The sequence below is a fragment of the Varanus komodoensis genome, unplaced genomic scaffold, assembly GCF_004798865.1.
Source record: "Varanus komodoensis strain SLA01 unplaced genomic scaffold, ASM479886v1 scaffold42, whole genome shotgun sequence".
Taxonomy (NCBI): Eukaryota; Metazoa; Chordata; class Lepidosauria; order Squamata; family Varanidae; genus Varanus; species Varanus komodoensis.
The window spans coordinates 6,243,631-6,270,462 of record NW_025335972.1 but is presented as its reverse complement, the minus strand read 5'-3'; the positions used below and the strand labels follow the sequence as shown (position 1 = coordinate 6,270,462).

Sequence of the window (26,832 nt, the reverse complement as noted above, 5' to 3'; positions counted from 1 at the left end):
AGTCAGGATATTAGCTGGGCCCAAGGCCTGAAATCTTAAGGATGATCCTGGCTGCAAGCACACTGCAACCCTTCCCTACATCAGGCCAGAGACCAGGCATTCTCAAAATATTTGTCTCTTTATTATTGTAACAAATTAGGAACCTCTAAAAGAGATTCTTATCTTAGCATCCCAACCACCAAGATAAAGCTTTGAAAGAAAACAATGTGGCCTATACTCAACTACACTCCCTGTAAATTAGCAGTGGCCTTTTCCCACAGCACATCCTTAGATAATGGTTGGGATTTAAAAACTCTTAAAAGCAAACCTGTCAGGTAAAATTCAGATACGCCTCAGTGAAGCATTTCCCAATAGCACACTTTGGCTAGCAATAATGATAGAGCTTCTAGGCTGGCAGTTTAACATTATCCTTGCATCTGCATGTTATCCTTCCTTAAGTAGAAGCAATACATCATTTCAGCTATTCCAAATGAGGGAATAAAGTTGGTGACCATTGCTACTGAAGCTGAAGAATTCTGCAGCAACAGTGTGGTTTCCTATGACAACAATGACTTCCTAATCTACAAGCAGTTGTCCAGGAAGTGATCTGAAAGTTCACCATGAAGACTGTCCTTCATAGGCATTTCTGTCTGAGAAGCTGTTTCTTGGTGGTTCTCCTTACTCTGGCTGAGCTGTTGCAGAGGAGCTGGCCTAGAAAGAAGAGAGAGAGGGAAGTATACAGGAGAGTCTCTCTTTTGATAACCCTTTTCCTCCTGGCCCAGCCCAAGTCTTAAGGGGTCAGAAAAAAAAACATACAGAAACACACCCCAACAACTATCTTTAGAAAGCCACAGCTATGGATGGCTGGGATAGTTGCATCCAAAACAAAGACATTAAAGCAGGCTGAATGTGTCTACTTAACAGAGAAAGCATGAAGCAGCAAATTTTTTAAAAGGTAATGCCAAGACAAAATTAAAACCTGGATACCTTTCAGTGAGATGCTGCAGTGCACAAACATGGCCTTGTCTGAAGCAATGTGCTACCCTCCCACAGCTATATGAGTTGAATGTCCTCCCATTGCGAAGGCATTCCTAAAACTCTGGCAGGATTTTCATCATGAAGTCACTCTCTTCCTTGCTGCCTGACAATGCTAGGGATAAATGACAGCCTTACCAGTGGTTTGGAAGGAGTGTCTTCTGCCTGCCTGCGGCTAGAGGCAAGCCATCTTCTACTGAAGCGCTCTGCTGGGATGTGGCATGGAGTGATGATAACCTTTGGGTAAGGGGTACAGATGGGTTTGGCCCACCTCCTTAGCTTGGGCAAGTCTTCATGTTCTGTAGTCAAGGAAAGAAAAGCTTGAAGGCCAGAAGGTAAAAGCAACCTTTCCTTAACGCAATGTCCTCCAGTTGATTTGGACTACAACTCCCATCAGACTCAGCTGGTATGGATACTGTTAAAGGATACTGGGAGCGGTAGTCCAGAAAGATACAAACGTCTTATGTCACCACTTAAGGCATAACCCTCTGCGTGTTTAGATGGAAAAAAAGCATACAATTTCCAGCATATCTCAGCCAGCATGACTTGCTGGGAATTGTGGACCTTTTTTCCTATCTAAACACGCCTTGGACTGTGCCCTTGGTCTTAAAATAAAACACTAAAGTGCCGCAAATTGCATTCACCTTTCCTTGTATGGAAGGATAAGATGCATTAGTATGCATAAGATCCTCCAAGAGGATCAGAGGTAGTGAACTGCTGCTGTGTAAGAAAAGAAGGCAAGGGGAATGCAAGATCAGTGGGGTAAGGTGAAAAGAGGGAAACTGAAAGAACATTTGATTACACATGCAACTCTAATCTGGTGCTCTTTGCAGTTAAATCTTGCATGTTTGCCATAACCTCATTTTCTCTCTCTGATTGGTACTGATAGTCCTCCACAAAACAGATGGCGTGTGTGATCTCCAGTAAAAACAAAGTTTGAAGTAAAACCTGTGAGGAAGGGGGAGAGAACTCTGGAACTCCACTGGAATCCCAGGGAACTCTGTCCACGAAAACGTGGGAGGGGCCAACAAGCCACAGCAGGTCCCATCATCTGTTGCACAAACTGTAAGCTGGTAATGCAATAACCAACCCATTGTGGCTTCTTGCCAGGGTGGGGTAGAATGCCATGCAATGATGCCCAGCCCCTTCATGGATCACTGCCTTGACATGGCGAAGGGGCTTGTGCAGCTCAATGAAGCTATGCCATGCAGGGGCACCCAAGATGAACAGGTCATAGTAGAAAGCTCTGACAAAATATGATCCACTGGAGAAGGAAATGGCAACCCACTCTAGTACCCTTGCCATTAAAACATGATGGGGGCTTTTGGTACCTCATTGACAGTACCAAAAGCCAAAAAGCTATGACGCCAGAAGATGAGCCCCTCAGGTTGAAAGGTGTCCAATGTGCTACTGGGAAGGGCAGAGGGCTAGTACTAGTAGCACCAGAAAGAATGAAGCGACTGGGTCAAAGCCGAAAGGACACTCAGTTGTGGATGTATCTGGTGGTGAAAGGAAAGTCCAATGCTGTAAAGATCTATACTCCATAGGAACCTGGAATGTAAGACCTATGAATCAAGGCAAGCTGGATGTGGTCAAACATGAGATGACAAGACTGAACATCGACATCTTAGGAATCAGTGAACTAAAATGGACGGGACTGGGTGAATTTAATTCAGATGACCATCAGGTATACTACTGTGGGCAAGAATCCCTCAGAAGAAATGGAGTAGCCTTCACAGTCAATAAAAGAGTAGGAAAAGCAGTACTGGGATACAATCTCCAAAATGACAGAATGATCTCAGGTTGAAGCCAAGGCAAACCATTCAACATTATAGTAGTCCAAGTCTATGCCCCAACCACTGGTGCTGAAGAGACTGAAGCTGACCGGTTCTACGAAGGCCTACAACACCTTCTAGAAATAACACCAAAAAATGATGTCATCATCATGGGGGATTGGAATACTAAAGTAGGAAGCCAAAAGATAAATGGAACAACAGGCAAGTTTGGCCTTGGAGTACAAAATGAAGCAGGGCACAGGCTGGCAGAATTTTGTCAAGAGAATACGCTGGTCATAGCAAACACTCTTTTCCAACAACCCAAGAGATGACTCTACACATGGGCATAACCAGACAGTCAACACAGAAATCTGATTTCTATGTGCTCTGCAGCCAAAGATGGAGAAGCTCTATACAGTCAGTAAAAACAAGACCAGGAGCTGACTGTGGCTCAGAGCATGAGCTTCTTGTTGCAAAATTTAGGCTTAAATTGAAGAAAGTAGGGAAAAGCACTAGGCCACTCAGGTATGACCTAAATCATATCCCTGATGAATATACAGTTTAGGTGGCAAATAGATTTAAGGAATTAGATCTGATAGACAGAGTGCCTGAAGAACTATGGACAGAGGTTTGTAACATTGTACAAGAGGTAGCAACTAAAACCATCCCAAAGAAAAACAAATGCAAGAAAGCAAAACGGCTGTCTGAGGAAGCTTTACAAATAGCTGAGGAAAGAAGGGAAGCAAAAGGCAAGGGAGAAAGGGAAAGATACACCCAACTGAATGCAGAATTCCAGAGAATAGCTAGAAGAGATGAGAATGCCTTCTTAAATGAACACTGTAAAAAAACAGAAGAAAACAATAGAATAGGGAGGACCAGAGATCTCTTCAAGAAAATTGCAGATATGAAGGGAATATTTCATCCAAAGACATGATAAAGGACCAAAATGGCAGGGACCTAACAGAAGCAGAGGAGATTAAGAAATGGTGGCAAGATTAGACAGAAGAACTATACAAGAAGGATCTTAACAACCATGATGGGGTGGTCACTGACCTCGAGCCAGACATCCTAGAATGTGAAGTCAAATGGGCCTTAGGAAGTCTGCGCAACAACAAAGCTACTGGAGGAGACAGTATTCCAGCTGAGCTATTCAAAATCCTAAAAGACGATGCAGTAAAAGTGTTACACTCAATATGCCAACAAATTTGGAAAACTCAACAGTGGCCACAGGATTGGAAAAGGTCAGTTTACATTCCAATTCCAAAGAAGAGCAATGCCAAACAATGTTCGTACTACTGCACCATTGGACTCATTTGACATGCTAGCAAAGTTATGCTCAAAATCCTACAAGCTAGGCTCCAGCAGTATGTAGACTGAGAACTACCAGAAGTACAGGCAGGGTTTCAAAGAGGCAGAGGAACTAGAGATCAAATTGCCAACATATACTGGATCATGGAGAAAGCTAGGGAGTTCCAGAAAAACATCTACTTCTGCTTGACCATGCTAAAGCCTTTGATTGTGTGGATCACAACAAACTGTGGCAAATTCTTAAAAAGATGGGAGTACCAGAACATCTTATTTCTTTCTTGAGAAACCTGCATGCGGGTCAAGAAGCAACAGTGAGAACTGGACATGGAACTACTAATTGGTTCAAAATTGGGAAAGGAGTATGGCAAGGCTGTGTACTGTCGCCCTGCCTATTTAACATATATGCAGAGCACATCATGAGAAAGGCAGGGCTAGATGAATCACAAGTTGGAATTAAGATTGCCAGGAGAAATATCAACAACTGCAGATATGCATATGATACCACTCTAATGATAGAAAGTGAAGAAGAACTAAAGAGCCTCTTGATGCGGGTGAAAGAAGAGAGCACAAATGTTGGCTTGAAACTCAACATCAAGAAAACTAAGATCATGGCATCCGGTCCTATCACTTTCTGGCAAATAGATGGGGAAGAAATGAAGGTAGTGACAGAGACATCACACTGTCGAGAAAATTCTTATAGTCAAGGCTATGGTTTTCCCAGTTGCAATGTATGGTTGTGAAAGCTGGACCACAAGGAAGGCTGAGCACTGAAGAACTGAGGCCTTTGAATTGTGGTGCTGGAGGAGACTCCTGCGAGTCCCTTGGACTGCAAGGAGATCAAACCAGCCAGTCCTAGAGGAGATCGACCCTGACTGCTCTTTAGAAAGCTAGATACTGAAGATGAAACTCGAATACTCTGGCCACCTAATGAGAAGGAAGCACTCACCGGAGAAGACCCTAATGCTGGGAACAATCGACAGCGAAAGAAGAAGGGGACGGCAGAGAACGAGGTAGGTAGATGGAGTCACTGAAGCAATTGATGTGAGCTTAAGTTGACTCCTGTCCTCCACCATACCCCAAAGGCCTGGAGGAATGTTGTCCATGGGGTCGCGATGGGTTGGACGTGACTTCGCAACTAACAACAATAATAATGATGCCCAGAGAGGTTTCAGTTTAGAGGTGAGCAACTTCAAGAGGTACGGAGTCCATTTTCACCCTCTAGGCAGAGACTGAATTCTGCTGAAAAATGGATTCCTGTTGCCATCAGGGAAAAATACTGCTTAATGAAAAGAACCTTTAAAAAGTAGAAAATAGACGAAGTCTAGAGTAGGGTCTCAAACTTGTGGTCTGTGGGCCAATGGATGGGCGGGGCATGGGGGAGGGGCCCTGCAGCCTTCAAAGCGCCAGTGGCACCCGGGCCGGACGCAGGATGAGTGGCCCACCACCACCGCAGTGGTGGAATACTTGATGTGGCCCAGCCTCACCCAGAGACTACTTCCAGTGGCCCCCAGGTCAGTTGAGTTTGAGACCCCTGGTCTAGAGCATTACAGAGCACACATAGGAGATATCTAGCTGCTTTGCCAGCTATCTTTGACCCTTTTAAAGCTTCATAGCAGCAATGAAGCCCTAAAAGGATGAAAACTACATCTAGTGTTTGACACTCCACAATGTTCCATATGGCATTTTTTCCTTAAAATTATTTACTGTTCTTTTTTTAATGGAGGGGGGGCACACATTGCCCACCTTTGCTTCAGATATACATGTCCTATAGGAAACCTTATGTGTAGCCATAGGAAAATGCCATTAGCATGCAAGGCATATGCCTAGTCTGAAAAAATAAATTACCTTGCCCCTCCCTGACAGTCACTGGGGCTGAAAATCTCCGCTTTGGGTCACTTGTATCCAACCCTGGCAATGAACAGAAGAATTCTTGTTTTAGGAAGAGGGCCTTCTGTTCGTCGAACTGTTTTCTCTGTTAAAAAGAGATAGGATATGCCACTTTGGACTGTGGCTAGGGGCTCAGATGACTAAATACTTCTACATACCCCCCCCCCAATCCCCCATATAGAAAAAGTGTTGACCTGGAGAAGGGTTCTGGCTTAGCCTTCTTGCTAACATTTTAGTCTATACAAAGGAAATTTGCTTTAATTCTCCAGGGAGGAAGACAAAAGATGCACAGTATGGACATATTCTAAAATCCAGCTGGGCAATACCATGATGTCCCAAAATAACAAGCAAGCTTTTGAGCACAGCTGACTAGGGGATTATGGGAATTGTAATCTAGCACATCTGGAGGGCACCATCTACCTGATCTATGGGTTTAAAGGAGGCACTACCGTCACAGGCTGTAAGGGGGGTGGAGGGAAGGGTGAATATGGCAGCTTGGTGTCAGTCCTCTCAGGAAGCAGCTGCTGCCTACCTCCCATCCAAGCCGAATGGCTGCCTCTGTAAAGTTTTCCCGTTCTGTTTCAAAGGCCCGCTTCTGCTCCCTGAACATAGCCCACTCCTCCTGCAGTTGCTGCTGTTCCTCTAGGAAGTAGGAGCCCTTCAGCTGCGGTGGGAGCTCCGAGTTGGCTGCAGCAGTCATTTGCTCCTGAAAGCCAGAAAGCTGTTCCAGATCACTGAGGACTCACGGGAAAGATTCCCTCACTGAAATCCCTCCCCCATTGAGTCTGCCTTCCCATCACTAGCTGCGACCCCTGGCACCTTCTTTCTCATGGTTGCTACCACTTGCTTGAGAGGCAGAGAACCAGGGATGAGGCAGTCCATGGCTTCATTCTCACCCTCCATGTCGAGTGGGACAGAGGAGAGGCAAAAGAGCATGTCCTGGGGCTCATTAATGGTTTCTGCTAGGCTGAGGGTCCCCTGGCAGCTGCCTGACCATGTCTGTCTCTGATGAAGTACCTAACAGAACTACAGTTCCCAAGGTTTCCTGAGAGGTGACATGGAGAACCCATTTTCAGGGAAGTTGTGCCTTTTAATGGTTCAGCCACAAAAGGGAACTGAGAGGCCAGTGTTCAGGCAGTGAAACTTCCCAAGAACCTGCTATTGCTGGAGATTAAGCCATAAAGTTAGAATAGGTTTCTCCAATGCTTTTGGGGGAAACTTTTTACTCAGAACCCACCTTGATTCCCCCAAAGGTCTTCCATTTCTCAGCTAAGCTCTCCAATGCCACATTCAGAGATTCCCCTACCCCTCCCTTATATTCTTAGCATGCGAAAAGAGGGTGGTGCATCATTCATCCACTTCATGGCAAGAACTTTGGGGGAGTTGGGCGGATACATGTGTCATACTTGTGCATATCCTTTTTTTTTTTGGGTGGGTAAAGGTAGCTATACAGATATAGTGTCTGTATGTACTATCATTTCCTGCCAAAAAGCATTCTTTTACCCCTAACCCTAAATCTACAACCATCAAAGTTAACTAGGCCTATAAATTGGGCAGCTCCCATTTCTGCATGTTCTCAAAGTGGCAGAATCTCAAAAATGAGTGCAAATGTGAGGGCACCCTCAGGAGACAAGAGTTCCCTGCAAAACCACAAGATCACTCTTTTTCTAACCCAAGCCATCCCAATTGCAACTGTTCCTCATAGGGATGGCACTCCAAAGGAGCTATCTGTAACTTTCAAAACAGGAATCTTGAAGGGCAGTTTGGCAGGGAACATTTCAGATCTCCAGAAGCAGCAAAAAAGTTTAAAAATGAGAAAAAGCAGCTTGGGATTGGAGCGAGGTGTGGGGCAAGTCAGTGCCAGCTGCCCCTAAGCACCTTTTGGGAACACTGGGGGCAGCTGGCGCTGGCTGACATCCAGAATCCATTTGGCAAGAGTGGCAGGGGGGTTTGCCACTCTTGACAAGTGGCTCAGCAGTCAGTTCGTATACCTGCAACAGGGTCAGTTGCCTTGGATGAGATGGTATAATAACCGACTGTAGGTGCAACAACCCTACAACAGCCCATGGGTCATTGGGCAGCTTGTTGCCCATGAACAAGCCACACTTGGGAAATGGGTGCAAGTTTGCATGACACTACAACCCAGCATGGCTGCAACAAACCCAGCCGTTGTCTGAACTGGAGAAAGGATTCTCCCTTACACATCCAGAGCAAGACAATCCATATGGGGCACAGCATGTACATATATCAACTCACTGTGATTCTGCTCAAGCACAAAAGAATTCTGCTTCCTGAGGGCCTCCATTTTCTAGGTTCTTGTGACTACAGAAATAACTTTTAACATTGATCAATGCCTTAAAAAAACAGTGGATGTGTTTAAGGGCCCTGAAGAGCTCCCTGCTCCCTACTGTGCATATTGAACGTTGACGAATAATCTCACTCCTGCCTGTGATTACCTGAGCCAATTGTGCTACTTTAACACATTAGAGTGGCATGAAAAGGGCCACACAACCAAAGTTTTCCTTCTCTTGGAAACACAGGCACAGCCGAGACCTTTCTTTACCTGGAAACACTGCTGCTGCAGCATGATCAGTGCTCTGCTGTCCTCAATCTCCCTCCTCAGTTTCAGTATTTCCTTGTCATGATCTGTCACACTGATGACAGGGTCTTGCCCATCTCCCTCATACATTTGGGTACTAACAGCATTCACAGCTGGGGAGTGAAAGACACAGGCGGCAGAGTTCAATTGCAGGGACGAGAATTCTACTTGCAGGAGGCTGGGTAAGGGAAGCTGCCTCTGGGAGGTACTTATTTCAGGAAATCTGAACCAAGACTTTGAATGCATTAACTTGACAGATGTTTTACAATTCAAGACTAAAACTACACTGAAAATGTTTTCAGACGTCTGGGCTGAACTCTGCTATTGTCGAGTAAGCCACCATTTCACTGCCTCAGTTTCCCATCTCTAAGGTGGGAACAAACAGTGATATGCCTCGCAGGGTTGTTGTAAGGACTGAACTACCCTACACATATTAAAGCTGATAAAATGTTTATCTCATACAGTATGTTTAATGCATACACATGCATACCTTAGAACCCATTTAGGTGATATTAAATGGCTTAAGGTAATCTGGTACGTTATAGCATTTTCACCTGTTGTGTCCCAAACTAACATAGGTCTGTTTCAGAACATGCCCACACCTGGCTAAACTAGGCTGGATTATAGCAAGATTACAGCACCATGTTTTGATATAAGCAGGTGTATTTGTTTTCAGTAAATTGTCTTGAGTGGGAAGCAGTACAGGAGGATTACAGTTAACTTTGTTTTTGAATTACAGCCAACCAGAATCAAAGCTCACTAGAACAAGCAAACAAAGAGAAACTGGTGAGGTGCTAAAGTCACATACCCTGGCAAAGTTTTGTCCTTTGAGCTTTCTTTCCAAAGGTTTTACTATGACCACAAGGGGGCTTCCGTAGTCCATCAGTGATTGTTTTAAAAAGGCATGAGACTGTAACTAAGCTTTGGGTGCTGTGTACATTCCTGTTTCCTCTAAAGCTCCTCTTATCTTGTGTACCCTGGCTAAGTTGTTAAACAGATGATTTCCAGACTGAACAACAGCAACACAAATAGAACCTGCAACAAAATGTTGCAGTATCGTGTGCTGCGGCTCAGGATTCCAGCCACCCCATTCCACTGTCCCTCTCCCATTGATTTCCACCCTGTATAACAGTAAGTAACTGCAGCTAACACAAGGAACAGCATTCCCATCTGAAAACAGAGGGAGCAGCAAGAATCAGCTGCCTGAAGCAGAGTAAAGGCACATCTAGTCCAGTAATCCAGATGCTCACAAGCAAAGCAGAACAATGTTTGTTCTCCATATTCAGAGATGTTACTACCTCTAAATCTGGCAGTTTAGTTACGTAGGTTTATGAACTCTTTCATGAACTGGCACAATCCCTTTTTGAGGCCACTAAAAGAATGGCCATCATTTCCATTCCCCATGTAAGACTCATCACACAGCATTTGGATCCTGCTTTTTCCCTCCCACTTATGAGGGGCAGCTTAGATAGTCCTCCTCTGCTCCATTTTAGCCCCACAACAACCCTGTGAGGTAGGTTAGGCTGAGAGAGAGAAACTGGACCAGCGTCACCTAGTGAGCTCCCTAGCTGAGTGGGGACTGCATGGCTGAGTCCCCAGTAAAACCCTCTGGCCACCCTCCCTCTCTGGCTCTTCTTCCATCGGCCAGGAACGGAAGTTATTGGAAGCAGCCTGCAGCCTCCAGCAGCATACCTTGGCTACTGAGGGTCTTTATGCGACTCCTGAGCCTGCACCATTGCTCCTCAAAGGTGTCGGAGGGACAGTTTTGCTCTGTGCCCTTGAGAAGAGAAAGCAGCAGCTCAGCAGAAGTCAAGCAGAGGGAGCAGTTGTCATCATGATTAGACAGAAGCTCCACAGGTCTCCTACCTGTGCAAAGCCCATATCAGTGCATAGCAGCTGCCCCACATCTTGGCTCACTTTGTTCAGCAGCTGCTTCAGTTTGCTATTCTCTAGTACCAGGCCCTGCTCCCGCTGTTCCTGATTCACCAGTTGGATGCGGTAGAGCTCTTCCTCCTTCCTGCCAGGGAGACAAAACAAGATGTTGCGGCCAATGTTCCATCACCATACCCAGATGATGGATGAGCTCCTAAGATTAAATACCATCTTATGACCTTCAGTAGCTATTCACCATCTCTTGATATCTAAATACATGGGACTTCCCACACCACCTCACACTATTTTCCTCACTTGGACAATCCTTGTTTGATTTCCCCAATAATTGCTAATCCCAAACTAGTGTAGCAACAGGTGTCTACAAAGCAATTCTGAATGCAGAAAAGCCTTTCAGGAACCTCAGCTTTAGCGTGTGTGCTTTTTAATAGATCAGCAAGTTCCTAGGCCTTATGATTGGGAAATGTATGTACAGAGTCTGGTGAAATCTGGGGGATGGAGCTAGCCGGGATGGACCTTGGACGGTTAAAAAAAATCTCCTCCTGTTCATCGACAAAAATATGATTAAAATGCACTCAAATCAAGATTAAAAAACACTGAACAAATGCATGAAATGTAAGTCAATTCCTTTGTTTATCTCCTGGGAAGATTTGAAACACAGACATGGAGTAAGAGATGTTTTTGTAAGATGGAACTGCTGGGCCTAGTCCAGAGTAAGCAATATTTCGGCTGTTTATGGATTGAAAAACAGTGTTTGTTATACATAGCCGCTTGTTATAATAAGCCAAAAAACAGCTTGAAGAGGGGGGAAGAAAAGGTGGAGGTTGTTTTTCTTGATAAGAAGTGGCTCTCTCCCCCTCTTCCCCGTGCTGCTAGAAGGCTGAGAAAGTGCTGAAAGTACTGAAAGAGAAAGTATTTAGACAGAGCTGTAAGGAATGTATATCAAAGTTAATTAATATCTCATAATTAACTTTTTGTGCTATCTTATGTTTATTATGAGAAACACTGAAAGATAAAACAAATTTTTCCATTTTATTTTTCAATTTATAGCCTGCCTTTTTCCTACAAAGGGCTCAAGGCAGCTTACATCATTTCTCCTCCTCCATCATATCCCCACAACAACAGCCCTGTGAGGTAGGTTGGGCTGAGAGTCTGTGACTGGCCCAAAGTCACCCAGTTGGCTCTATGGCTGAGCGGGGACTCGAACCCAGATCGCCTGAGTCCCAGTCCCATGCTCTTAACAGCTACACCACACTGGCAAAAGTGAAAGTGAAACAGGAAATTATGTAATGACTGTATTTGCAAACAGTAATACCTGAGTTCTCTCTGCTGGCTAAATGTCAAATTGTAGCTACTGATTCATATACAGTAAACCCTTGGATTGCGAGTGTTTTGCAAGATAAGCAAAAAGTTTTTCTAAATTTTGACTTGATAAACGAGCAATGTCTTACAATACGAGTATTACAGTATACCCCCGTGAAGTCACGGTTCAGCATTCGCAGCCTCAGTCTTTTGCAGGATTTTCCTCAGCGTGCGGTAGCTTGCTTACAAGGAGATCGTTTTCTCCAAGCAAGTCCAAACCGATCTCCTTGCGAGCAAGCCTTGCTTGCAAGATCGGTTTGGAATCGCTCCGTGAAAAATCTCTGCGTGCACCTGCCCCTGCCCCACCGTGCACACACGCCCACCCCCCAGCCCAGCCCATGCCCCCCACCCGCACTGCCTTGGCGGCCCATGCCCATCACCGGCACCTTTCAACTGGCCCCCCAAAAAGTTTGAGGACCCCTGTTCTAAGGCGTCTGACAATGAACCTTTACCACATTCAAAATTCAGTTTTTCACAATTTGTGAGTGCTCTAGGAATGCAACCCCTGCAAATTTCGGGGAACTACTGTACAGGCGCTTTGCCTGCCGAGCGTCACGTCACAACTGAGCACTGGTTCTTCTCTCTCTCACTGTGGGTGTGAGTACAGCATCTTCTCCCCCCCCCCCGCCCAGCGTGCCCGCAATAGTGCCTGCCTCCCCCGAGTGCACCCGCTTCAAATTTTTGTGGTTAAAAAAAAAGTTACAGAACAGATTAACCTTATTTACATTGAACCTTATGGGGAAATTTGCTTTGATATACAAGTGCTTGGATTACAAGCATGTTTCCAGAATGAATTATGCTCGCAATCCAAGGTTTTACTGTATTGCTTGAAAGTTCAATTGTAATTGTGGTCTGCAAATAAGAGCACTAAATTCAAGAGTTCTCTCCTCTAAGTTGGAAATAATTAAGTGTACACTGTATGCCTAAACATAGTAAAAGTGCTCACAACTTTAGGCAGGAGCCGAAGATGGTTTGGCAAAGATCCAGAGTAAAGCAAGACTCTTCTTATAAACCTCACCCATCAGATTTGCAGCTAAAAAGAGTAGAGATGAATGGAAAAAAGAAAACAACACCAGAAAAATCAACGACTTCATCAACACAATTGGAGAATTTTGTTATACTTCTACAAGAAATAAGAGAAATAAAGACAAAAATTGATTCAGGATTTGATGGTGTGAAAGAAGAGGTGAAGAGTGACCTGAAGAAGTTGGATATTAAAATAGATAATATGGATGGAAGAATAAAAGAATTAGCTAAACAAAATCAAGAGAATCTCCAAATAATTACAGAAGTGAAAGTTCAAGGTGAGAGAACAAGATAAAGAATTTAAAAAACAGATGACCATGATAGGCCAGGTCTCTAAAAGCATGATTGAGATCCAAGATAGACAACGAAGATCAAATTTACGCCTTAAAGGATAGCCAAAGGATGCGAAAAAGAATGAAGATAAATTGATCCAACTAATATTGGTCTGGGCTAAATCTATTCTTCCAGATGTTTCCTTTTCAAGATATGATATTGATGCAATACATAGAGTTGGCCCAAGAAGACCGGGAAGAAAAATATCGAGAGACATTGTGGTCAGATTTTGGTCATATGCAAAAAAAGAGCAACTGATGCGGAAATTACGGAACATGACACCATTTATGCTGGAAGGTCATCAGATGCAAGTCTCTCCTGATCGATGTTATAAGATTTTGCAATGGAGAAGAGATATGTCCCAAGTCTGCCAAATATTACAAAAGAATTCCATAAATTCCCAATTGGGTTCCCAATTTTTATGGGGTTTGCATATAATGGAAAATATTATAGCGTTGATACAAAGGAGGAAGCATTGGAATTACAGAAGACACTTGGAATTATTCTTGTTGATGAATATGCAGCACAATTGCAAAAGTTAAAGGATATGTCTACATTTTCAAGAAGGAAGACAGAGAAGGAGAGAAGAGACAGGGAGGAGGAGAAGCTGGGCATAGCAGCAGGAGGCTCATCATCTCCATAGAGGCAGAAAGAAGAGGAGATCCAGAAGGAGAGGATACTTAGAAGAAGGATGAAAAGATAAGATCTCTAAGTAATAGATATAGAATATATTATATTTCAGCAATTTCAACACTAACAAATACAAGAGAAATTTGAGTATAGAATAAATGGGTATAGATGATTGGGGAGGATGGAATGGATGAGGTCTGTACAGGGAAGGCTCCTCCCCACCCCTTGGAAGCCCAAAGAGGCAGGGAGGAGAACATCTCCTGAAGATCGGAGAGGGGGTTTCCACACACAAATGTGGTGGGGAAAATGGTGGGGGTAGGGACATGTTCATTTGGGTTTTTGCTATGGTTTTGTTGGTGTGTTTATTTTTTCACATATGCAGACCAAAAGGAACATTCAATGTATTGAATGAATGGGAAAAACACTGAAGATTGTGTCTTGGAATGTAAATGGCTTGGGAGAAAGATATAAATGAGCCAGAATTGAAAAATCTTCATATAAAGAAAAAGCAGATATTATATTTTTACAAGAAAGGCATCAAAAGAAAGATGGGGTAAATGAACTAAAATTATATTGGGCAGACGTATACGAAAAATCATATGGTACTTCTAAAGCAAGAGGTGTTGCAATTATTTTTGCCAAAAGATGTGAATTTAAAATAAAAGCTATAAAAAGAGACCATTTGGAGAGATTTCTCATAATACAAGGTCTAATTTATGGACAAGAGGTGACATTAGCTAATATATATGCACCTAATACAAATCAAAGGGAGTTCTACAAGAAGGTATATAAAGAAATAGAAGAATTAAAAGGAGGACACATGATAACGGTGGGTGATTATAATATGGTTATGGACAAAGAAAAAGATAAATCTAACCCATCAAAGTTAGACATAAAATATAAGAACACAGACTTAAGTAGATTTATTACTGAAAAGAGATTTAAAGATGTTTGGAGACAGTTAAATCGGAACCAGAAAGGATATATATTCTATTTAAATAGACACAAAAATTTCACAAGAATAGATTACATATTTGTAACATCAGAAATATTGTCCAAGATAGTTAATGTGGATATAAATTAAAATATCAGGCCATGCAATGATAACAACGAAAATGGAAAGAAAATGTGATTATAGACAGGCAAATAGATGGAGGATAGATTTAAGGATTTTTAAAAATGAGAAGATTTTAGAAAAAATGGAAAAAGAATTAAAAGAAATATGAAAAATATATTACTATCTCCTTTTTCATTTAAGTGTAATATGGGATGCAATGAAAGCGGTGATAAGAGGGCTAGAAATAAAATATTCATACAATTTAAAAAAAACAAAGAGATTTGGATTATGGTATTTAAGTAAATTAGAGAAAATTTTAGATATAGACTTAGAAATGTCACTGAGAATTGTGTTATTACTGTTGATTGAAAAACAAGATATAAATGAAGCTAAGAAAGAATTGATTGTAAATATGATAATGGCAGTTAGGTTAGTGATAGTTAAATATTGGAAACAGAATTGGGTTTTACAAAGACATGAATGGTATAAAGAAATATGGAATATGGTAGTTAATGATAAACTGATGACAGAAATAAAAATTTTAAAAAATAATGAAAGCAAATAAGGAAATCTGGGAAGATTTTGTAAAAGCAGTACTGATAGAAGGCAAAGGTTGCAAATCTAATCAAGATTATATGAATTTCTGGAGGGGATATGGATATACAGTAATTGAAATATATTATTGTTATGTGAATTGTTGAGGTAGTATTGGTCTGCGGGGTGGTGGGGGCACTTTATCATTTACTTTGCTAATTATTGAGTTTTTGTATGTTATTGTTGTGTTGTATTTATGGATTTTTTTTCCTTCTGTATTAAAAAAAAAAATTAAAAGGGGGAGGGGAGAAAAGTCTGGTGAAATCTCATGACAAGTGCTGAATATTTTTAAAAAAGCGTATCCAGTGGTAAGAGGCTGGGTCTTTACTACCCTGTCTAGCACACAGCATTCTGTGTTCCTGTCAGCCAGAGTAACTGAGAAGTTTATATTTCGCTGGTTACCCTACATGCTTGTAAAGCCTCTCCCTGCCCAGGACACCCACTTTCCTAATGGATGAATGGAGTAAATGCTAACTGTGTTTGCAAGCCCGTTGTCTTTAACCTGTATTTCATTGTTAGCCTCCTGGAGTGCCATTTTGGGTGGAAAGGCAGGACAAAAATAAATTTAAGTATTTACCTGCCTAGAGATTTTCCAGTTTTCCAGGTTGTTCTCTTGCCATCAGCTCGAGGGAGGACATTGAGGATGTCGATGCCTAGGGACAGCAAGGCAGAAGCCTGGGTAAGGAAGTTCAATCTCTTCCCCTGCGTCTCACCACCCACAGCATCCCTTCCCAGCCCCAGCAGTCAAAACCAGGCATACAGTTCTCATCCCTGAATTTAGGTGGGGCTGCAGCAACCAGCATGGCGTTATTCCCAACCGCCATCACTGGAGTGGCAAATGGAAGCTTGAGACACTGAGCCCGAACTGCACCAACCTTTGCTCCCCTGCAGTTTTGCTCTGAAACCCCCAGACTTACTTCCTCTCCTATCCCGCTTGTCAGTCACCAGCTGGCTCATTTTCTCCTTCATTCGAAACAGCTCCTGCTCCTTTTTCTTCATTTCATGGGTGTGCTCGGTCTTCTGGCTTGCCAGTGCACTTAGCAGCTTGGTGATCTGTTGGGACAAGCAGGAACTCAAAGGCAAGGTAGCAGCTAGTGTTGATTTGCAACAGCTCCCTTGTTTGGCCGCATTAGTAGTCCTATTTAAAACTGCATGTTAAGCAGCAGTCCCAGAGTCCAACCAGGTCTATAGCTTTTCAGAGTTCTATATGGTTTTGTGATATGATTGCATTTTATAGTTTTAAGTCTTGTTTTGAGAACTGCCCAAAGAACTTTGGTGATTTGGCAGTACTGAAATACAACAAACAGGCATGCAAACCTTGCTTATTTGTCAAATATCCTTGCCTTTGAGTAAAACGTATGAAGTCCTCTTCCTTCTCTGCCTTTCTACTTTTGGTATCACATTCAAATCCCATTGTTTTGTTAACCATTTGCTAGTTTTTGCTATTCTGTGTCCGGTTTTTAACACACTGCATTTTACTAATTCTGTAGGTATCTATTTTCCTTTCAAGGCCTTTGTATTGGTTAATAAAATAAGAGGTCTATGCAGTATGTTAATTCCTTTTTTAAATTGCCATTTCTATTTTCTTGCTCCATTACTTCTTGCTCCATTACCATCCTTCCTTTTCACTCAGTGGGCCTGAAAATTATCGCTGCACTGGGCAGCTATGCTGCTGTGTGCATGTACATGAGAAAGAGAAACAATAGCTTAATACTCAAATGTGATACACTTCCATGGATTTTTGTAACTCAATTGCATATAGATCCAAGAAGGAGAAGCATCTTCCTATGCTAATGACTGGATAAAAGATTAGTGTACATACAACAATATTTGCAGTAATGTACTTTCAAATTTGAAAAGCAGAAGGAAGAATCACTCACTTATTGCTACCAAAACCCTAACGTGGCAAAACAAGTATACTATTATACGCCTACCAATGTTTTTATTGTGGGAGGGGAAGAAGAGACAAAACACTAGCATCCATTTTTGCTCTCCCATCTCTTTACATGCCATGGCTACGCAGGGTTTAAAGAAAAGTAGCCACGCAAACATGCTGGCTCCCACACACCCACTGATGCTCCATCTCTGGGTTGTTTATCACAGTGTTTGAAACTGGAAATGGGTGTTGTCAGAGGAAAACAATTCACTGGTTTGTGTTTATTTCTAACTCTTGGCTATCTCTCCACTGGTGGGGCACAACTCTCATCGTCCTTCACCATCAGCTATGTCGGCTGGGGCCAATAGGAGTTGACCACCATAAGCATCAGGAGGACAGTAAGTTGCCCCCCTTGTGGTCTAGTGTGTACTTGTCTCCATTTTCTCTGTATTCTCCCCTCCTTGTTATTCTTGTCCTTTGCTGCTTGTTAAATCTCTGGATTTCCTCCTCAGTTTCATTACTTTGTGTATTGTTATCTATGAAACCCTTTACCACATATTTAATCAGTTCTTATGAATGTAAGCCTCATTAACTTGTTTTCGGGCTCCTCCTCCACCAGTAAAGTTTAATTTTATTTCTGTACAAATTAATACTGTAAGGCTATTGGGCAGGGCCCATTTTATGTTTTTTGAAGAATACCCAGATATTACTGATGATTCTTCATCATCATCATTATTGTATTAGGATCACAAGTACCTAAAGCCATACAGCAATTTCCCCCCAGGACCACTTTCTGATCTTTCTATGCTCAGAACAAGACAGAATGCCCTGATCAGCAGAACACCCAGGAAGCTTTACAAATAGCTGAGGGAAGTGAAAGGTAAGGGAGAAAGGGAAAGATACACCCAATTGAATGCAGAATTCCAGAGAATAGCTAGAAGAGATAAGATTGCCTTCTTAAATGAACAGTGCAAAGAAATAGAAGAAAACAACAGAATAGGAAAGACTAAAGATCTCTTCAAGAAAATTGCAGATATTGAGTGCTACACTCAATATGCCAGCAAATTTGGAAAACTCAACAGTGGCCACAGGATTGGAACGGGTCAGTTTACATTCCAATTCCAAAGATGGGCAATGCCAAAGAATGTTCAAACTACCACACCGTTGCACTCATTTCACATGCTAGCAAAGTTATGCTCAAAAACCTACAAGCTAGGCTCCAGCAGTATGTGGACTGAGAACTACCAGAAGTACAGGCAGGGTTTCGAAGAGGCAGAGGAACTAGAGATCCAATTGCCAAAATATGCTGGATCATAGAGAATGCTAGGGAGTTCCAGAAAAACGTCTACTTCTGCTTGACTATTCTAAAGCCTTTGATTGTATGGATTACAACAAATTGTGGCACATTCTTAAAGAGATGGGAGTACCAGACCATCTTATTTGTCTCTTGAGAAATCTGTATGCGGTCAAGAAGCAACAGTGAGAACTGGACATGGAACTACTGACTGGTTCAAAATTGGGAAAGGAGTATGGCAAGGCTGTATTCTGTTGCCCTGCCTATTTAACTTATATGCAGAGCACATCATGAGAATGGCAGGGCTAGATGAATCACAAGTTGGAATTAAGATTGCTGAGAGAAATATCAACAACCACTTCTAATGGCAGAAAGTGAAGAGGAACTAAAGAGCCTCTTAATGCAGATGAAGGAGGAGAGCAGAAAAGTTGGCTTGAAACTCAACATTAAGAAAACTAAGATCATGGCATCTGGTCCTATCACTTTCTGGCAAATAGATGGGGAAGAAATGGAGGTAGTGACAGATTTTATTTTCCTGGGCTCCAAGATCACCACTGCAGCCAAGAAATTAAAAGATCCTTCCTCCTTGGAAGGAAAGCTATGGCAAACCTGGACAGCATACTAAAAAGCAGAGACATCACCCTGCCAACAAAAGTGTGTATAGTCAAGGCTATGGTTTTCCCAGTTGCAATGTATGGCTGTGAAAGCTGGACCATAAGGAAGGCTGAGCGCTGAAAAATTGAGGCCTTTGAATAGTGGTGCTGGAGGAGACTCCTGAGAGTCCCTTGGACTGCAAGGTGATCAAACCAGTCAGTCCTAGAGGAGATCGACCCTGACTGCTCTTTAGAAGGCCAGATAGTGAAGATGAAATTCAAATACTTTTGCCACCTAATGAGAAGAAAGGACTCCCTGGAGAAGACCCTAATGCTGGAAACAATTGAGAAGGGGACGGCAGAGAATAAGGTGGCTAGATGGAGTCACTGAAGCAGTCGGTGTGAGCTTAAGTGGACTCTGGGGGATGGTGGAGGACAGGAAGGCCTAGAGGAGTGTTGCTTAAGTGGTCGCAATGGGTCGGACATGACTTTGCAACTAGCAAGCAAGCAAGCAAGCCCAGAGAGCCCTATGGGCTATGTGGCAGCATACAAATGTGATCATGATGATGATGATCATCATCACCAACTATTTGCAAAATACAAATATTAAAGTAGTGATAGTCACAAAACAGTCCATTTCAATCATTAGTACAACCTGATAATACTCTACGCCTAACGAGTCACAGGGACAGTGTTGAAGGACTGAATGGCAATTCAAAATTAATACAACTTAACTACAATGTTACAAGGCAGCTCAAGGAAATCTTGAATCTTTGAGGCTGAACTCAGCTCCACAAAGAATCAGGTGAAATGTGTCCATTTCTTCTCATGAGGAATCCCATGTTGCAGAGGGCAGTTCTGAGCAATTAAAACTAATAAGAGTGCCTGCCATCCAACAACCATGGGCATGTGTTTTGCAGGGCCAGAGTCTTGGGTTGCAAATGAAACTCAAGAGACCTGCAATACTGCAATGAACCTAGCTGGGTTCCCAAATGGGCCTGTCAGCAATGGCAGGAAAGTCAAGATAGAGGGTCACAACCCATGGAACACAACCCCCTGGGCAGTTCTCCTGCACAAGATTTAGTGGTGCACCTGTGCAGCTCTCATTCATTTCAATGAGCCTTGCATGGCACTTCTCAGTGAATTTCACCCATGTTTTAATTAGTGGAAGGGGCTGCCAGTGGACCTTCTGTCTCCATGTTTAGAAAGTCACCCTCCCCTGGCCCACTCACCTCATCCTTTTCCTCTTTCAGCATGCTATTCAGTCGCTTGTTGCAGTTTTGAAGTTGCTGCTCCTTGCTCTGCACAGCTGCAATTTCCCTTTCACAAGCTTCCACCTGGTTCTGAGATTTCCAAGAGGGGGAGTGGAGGGAAGAATCCAGAAGGAAAATTAAAGCCAAAAGAGGAAAGCGCTATTATGCTCTTGCACACCCAAAGCATGCCATTAATTGCTTAAAAGAACAGGTGGATGGTATGAGTATGCCTGTATGGAAACATACAAAAATGCATTAGAGTTATCATTTCAATGACAACTTTTTTAAGCAGTCACCAAGCTCACAGAAGCAGCAGCAGTGGGGAGCACTGCAAGAAGAGGCAACAGACCAGACTGAAGGGACAGAAGCAAGAGACACTGCATCTCCTTCAAGACACAGGGTTGCTAGGGGAGGCAATGCTTGCAATCTACCTGGGGTCTGGGAATGGGGCTGATTATGTTCTTAGAGTATGGTACCCCCACACAAACATACCTAATTTCCATCACTGCGGTCCATTCCCCTTTTAAAACAACCAACTGGTATCCACTCCACTGACTTTTAGGAATAAAAGGGAAGGTTAAGCAACAGGCCCACAAATGAAGTTTTGCAACACTTTAAGAACTCTGGAAAAATTTAAATATTCATATATAAAATGACAACCAAAATCTGACATCGAGATTTGAAACTTGCTTGTTTTGATTTAGATGAGTGACATTTTTATTTATGTATACACAGAGACATAATTTACCAGTTCCTGTCAAAGACTGACTGCTATTTCATTCAGCTTCCACACAGTCGACTGCTACTGCACTGTCTTTAGATGCATAGTGCTGACAAGTAAATACACAACTGTCACAATGATTGACATATGCAGAGAACATTCAACAACATTCTCAATTTTGGAGCAATTACTGATCTGGATAGAGGAGTGGTGGTGCAGAAATGGGGGTGGGGGGCATACCTAACTGTGAAACTCCCATGAGACTATACCTGTGGCCACAAGGAACAGAAAATTTAAAAACCCATTACCTTCTGACAGGTCAATTCTGAAACATTTGTGTGGCTATGAGTAATCACGAGGACTTTGTATAATTAAGACTGCCTTGCCAACTGGTGTTAGAATCTCAGAGCTGATTAAGGATGCTTATGAGTTCTTAAGTGAGTCAATTATTTGAACAGCTGCATACCTAACTGTGGATAAGCATCCCAAGTGTGGCCTTTCAGATCAGAACCCGGGGAAGGAGCCACATGTTGAGCTACTCACAGCTAAACTATAGTCCATGCAACTGGCTGCAGCACTCCCCACCAGAAGCGCATGCACAAGTAAATCTGCTGCTCTACATGGCATCAGCCTTACACCTCTCTCTCCCCCCCTCTCTATATATACACATATCTATGCAAAAGGACTGAAAGCAGCACCACAGAAATGTTCATTTTTCTCTTCCAGAAGGCTGTATTGGAACAACTGTTCCAAAGGAGTTTGTAAAGCTACCCCAAGCTACCTTGCTACCCCATGTCTCCTTTTCAAAGCATTTAAGGAGCAAGAAGGATAACCTAACGATGTAATGGATACCTTGCATTTGACCATGGGAGCCTTTGCCAACTTTTGTTGCTCTTTTGAGTACACAGAGCTTCATCTGTAACACTTGAGAGAACACCGTGTTGCACAGCACAGTCCAGATAGCTGCTGTTCCAGGAAAGAGTTTCATAACATATAGAGTGTCCTTGACCAGGGATGCTTCTGACAGAGCATCTTTTATCTCACTAATGTTACATGGAATGTTATTGCTGTTACATGGAAAAACCTTTGGGAACTACTACTTATTCAGCTTAATTTTTCTTTAGTGATTTTGTGACATCTGGAAAATTTACTATGAACATTCATACAATGAGCCCAAAGAAATTTAAAAAGATATGAGTATTAAATAGCACTTCAGGTTAAGAACATTAGATGAGCTCCGCAGGATCAGAGTAAAGGATCAATCCAATTCAGAATGCTGTGAAGTTTGAACACAGTGATGTCTGAAGTATATTTTCTGAGTAATCCTTACAACAAACCTGAAAGATAGATCTGCATTATCCTCATCCTGCAGATCATAAACAAGTTTCATTTCCAATACTACCTTGAATTGCCATTCAGCATAACTTAACCTGGATGCAGTGCCATTCTCAGTCTAAAAACACTAGCTTTTTCCTTCATGCACTGCTAGCATCCAAGGATTAACGATGGGCTTTTTTTAAACACCTAAATGTTATTTTGTAGAAAACTCTTGGGACAAAGGACATGGAGACTAGGACTCAAAAGATGCCCACCCAATACATCATCCCATCCCAGTCAGAATGCACCAGAAACCTAATACAGCTCTGTAGACCCCAATGCTTGTATGCAGCTTGTATGCAAGAGGATAAAAACTACAGACAGGAAGAAAGGAGAGGGCAGGACTGAACAGTCTTATCTCATAAAAAAGTAGAAACTGTTGGTGAGGAGGACACTGACTCATGAACATTTCTATGGTATAATTTGTATGCATTAACCATGTGGAGATAAAAGGGGTATAAATTAATAAAGACACTGGTAGTGTAGCTGATTGTGAAAAGTGGAGCAGAATCCCAGGTTGGCTGCCCCCCACATCAGCCAAATCAGTGGAAGAATGCGGGTTTGTCCTAATGGAAGGGGGCATTCTTGAAGGCAACGACCTAGCAGGAGCCAAGATAAAGCAGTGGGCTTTATTTCAGTTACCTTAAACAACAGCAGAGTGGTAAGCAGACCCACAGGACACAACCCATCCAGAACGATGAATTCCTGTTACTTTCATCAGACCTTCACCCAAAAGCTTCTTGCTGGATTGTGTCCCATGCGAGATGATGGTGCTATTAGACTACAAATAGGTGCCAAAACATTCTGGGTCTGCCCTGCAGAGATGGGATAACAGTGGGGTCTGGTGCAACACAACAGAAGCAAGAGATAGACCCTGGGAGTTCTGACCTTGAGTTTGCCCTGCCGCGTCCTCAGATAGTCCAGCTCTCTGGCCCGCTGCAAATCTTCCACCTCCATGTCATTCAGCTTGGCAGACACTCCTCGGTAGAGATTCAACAGTCTGCAAGTACCGTTAACCAAGGCCAGTAGGTCAAAGCCATGCTCGAGACCATCTTCAGAACCAGCATCGTTAAACAGGGCAGGGAGACCAAGCGCCCCCAGTTCCTAGGCACGGGGTAGTTGAAGCACAGAAAAGTTACTGAAAGTTCGCATCCCTTTTTTTCTTCAAGACTGGAATCATTAAGAAGCAAAACAGAGTGTCAAAACTGTATGCTTCTACAATGTGATGTAGAAAAGAGCGGTATAAAAAAACAAGACTGGTACTATTAAAGAAGGCCCAGAGAGTGGTTGGAGGACACAAGTCAGCCATATTGTTAAAACTAACTGGCTCAGGCTTTATAAGCTGTCTGGATGTGAACATATAGAAGCCACTCTTGGTTGCTTGGGTGAAGAGATGTGCTCATTGTCGTAAATGTTAGATGCAGGTAATGCCTGTGCTGGAACTAAAGCCATATCTTGTAGGGTCAGGACATAGAAGTGAGTAGGCCATGAATAAGCTGAAATAAGGAAGAAACCAGGCCTATTGCCCATTGACTAACACCAGTGGCCTTCCCCAAAAACTGGAGCGCTTGCTTCAGCAGACATGATGTGCTAGTTATGCTTTTTCTCACCTTTTCAACTGAGATTTTTTCCTGAAATTGGCTGAGAGGAAAGCTTCAGGGGAAACTTGTAGACAATGGCATTCCTACATTTGCTGGGGACACACAGCTCTGTGGAGGACTGCAGCCTATTCTTCCATGTGCAGGGAATAGGCCCTTCCATAACGCAAAGAGCAGGGGTGATGGGGATGGATGGATTCAGCTTGAATGTGCTTGAGGAACCATTTTCCACAGCGACCTCAGCCCTGTTCTACTGGGAAGAACCGGCCCAGAAACAGCACGTTTTCCAATAAAAAGGAGATCATATGTTTAACATTGAGCTATTTACTCAAAGTAGCAGAATGCCTAATATTCCCTAAGAAGACAATAGGTATAAGATAAGAGCTTTCCCCAGAAATGGAGTTTTATTACAGATATAATGGCAATCTGATGGTTAGGTAGTGATGTGGCTGGTAAACAGAGGTTGCAGGCAGCATTTTGCTTCTAGTTTCGGAAAGAGAAGGAAGAGATCTGCATTAGGAATGGAAAAGTGGGCATGATAACTTTTCTTCCTTATGCTCTTTTCAAAACACAAGGAGAACACATCCATGAGCTTTAAGGTAAATCCATAAAGGTGATAGAAAAAAGCAACTTTCCTCAACAACAGGAAAAATGGTTTGAGGGTAAGAAGCACTCACAGCTGTGAGTCTTGGCTCAATCAGGCTGAGTTTGTCCCAGCAAGTTCTCTCTCAAAATCAGTTCTGGCTTAGAGATTTTGAAGTGAAGAAACAGCCACCCAGCCTGCATCTCTAAAAACTTGGTCATAATATCTGGCAGGAATCAGTGAAGGAAGTAACATGGAGAACCCAGAGAGGGAGAATCACTGCCATCAAGGGCCTTGGGTAATTATAGCCCAATTTCAAAAATTCACAAAAATAGGATGGTCCTGGGACAGGTGCATAAAAGGCGGCTTTTTCTTGTTCCTGCTTAAATATGACTGAGGATCTAGAATTAAGATGCAGTTTAAAGCACCTCTTGTAAAGGACAACCAAAATCTCAGTGTTTGCCATAGTCGATGAGGGATGATGGGAGTTGCAGCTGCAGCCTACCAACAACTGGAGGAACACACATTTCTCATCCTTGCCACAGCAAAGTGATAGATGATACAGAGCTGCTTTGATCTGATTAGTGCTCAATCTTCCTTTGTTTCTATTGATTTCAGAAGGTCCCTGCCAGTGTTCAGATGGCAGAGGCACTCCCTCATCTATGTTAATAAACTGTCTCAACAGGAAACTTTCAAGCACACATTGTTTGCTAGACTCTTAGTAGCTCACCTTCCCAGACAGATTCAGCCTTTTGAGCAAAAGTGTTTATGAGAAGGCCACATAAAATGGTAGCAGAATAATACTACCCATCAACAGCAGGGCAGACTGAGATGGGAAACAGAACACAAGAGCCCCTTTGTAGCATGCAACATGAGCTGCTCCACAGTTGGCAGAAGGGTGAAATACCATTCCCCAACTATCAGCAGTGCTTTGTTCATGTTTTTCTCTGTAAATGAAGTTTAGAAGTTCAGGGCAAAGTTTTGGAAACTTCCGAAAAATTATCTTCAAGCAATTTGAACAAGAGCAGGTGAAACTCGGTTGCTATTTGCATGGCTTAATAGTACCAACTAAACAGCAGCTCAGAGCATGGGAGGAGCAAGGGCCTGCACTGCAAATTCTTCCTCACACATACTCTATTTACCTTGCCCATGTCCACTGCTCACCTTGTTGAGGTAAGAGATGCAGTGATCGATGTTGTCACTCCAGCACTCCAGGTCCCTAAACCCGCCTAGTAGCTCCAGAGAATCATCGAAGTGGGTTGGGCTGCACTCAGCAGCTGACAGGCCTGGCTCACAAGCATAGTGGATTATGAAGCCCTGAGCATCTGCAAGGAGAAGGTCCAAGTGGAAGATGCAAACAGCATGTAAAAGAGCAGCCAAGGGAAATCCAGACACAGAGTCATACCTGGGGTGCATATCAAGTGCACTCGACCTTTGTAAAGCAGAGGAAGGGTGTTAAGTAAATTAAAGACTGGGGGCAAATGCCAATTTGATTTGGTCACATTTGCACAAAAGCAATGCTTATCCCTTCCCACAGACACATGCACTACACATTTACGCATTAATAACCAGAAACAAGGGTAACTTTGAATGTGAGCCAGTCACCAATGAAAAGATGCCTGCCTTACCAATTAGCAAGTGTTTTTTGAGTGGCCACAGTAGATAAGGGAGTTGTCATTGTACTTTCTGCATTTAATTTCCCTCCAATCTCAGTTTACAACAGACCCACCCACCTCACCCAGTCAGATGTATATATCCCTGAAATTCAGCATAGCAAATCATGCATATCATAAAGAGGACTGTATCAATAAATGAGTTTTTAAGGCGCCACAAGACTTTTTGTTATTTTGACCTCACAGGGTTTTTGTGAGAACCAAAAATGCACAGAAAAGAGAACTGTGTTGCTGGAGGAAGTGTGGGGCAAAGCTGTGATAAATACAACAATAATTTACTATCAAAGAGATGAACCTTTGCAAACATTTCTTGCAAAAAGGCCTTGTCAGATACAGATACCTGTGAATGCCTCTGCTTCTGGAGTGCCTGGGACAGCCAAAGGTTCCAT

The 26,832-nt window shown here is 42.8% G+C and overlaps 1 protein-coding gene across 1 annotated transcript; it reads right to left on the bottom strand.

Annotated features, from left to right (window-relative positions):
* Positions 1 to 527: 527 nt before the first annotated feature.
* LOC123029982 (afadin- and alpha-actinin-binding protein-like) lies at positions 528 to 26,832 on the bottom strand. The gene is given in 14 exon segments (XM_044443458.1): positions 528 to 690; positions 1,153 to 1,197; positions 1,199 to 1,313; positions 5,943 to 6,069; positions 6,517 to 6,690; positions 8,548 to 8,722; positions 10,275 to 10,360; positions 10,450 to 10,600; positions 16,053 to 16,128; positions 16,393 to 16,528; positions 20,471 to 20,581; positions 23,478 to 23,693; positions 25,935 to 26,095; positions 26,784 to 26,832. Coding segments are annotated over 14 exon segments (1,752 nt in total). The 3' UTR covers positions 528 to 560.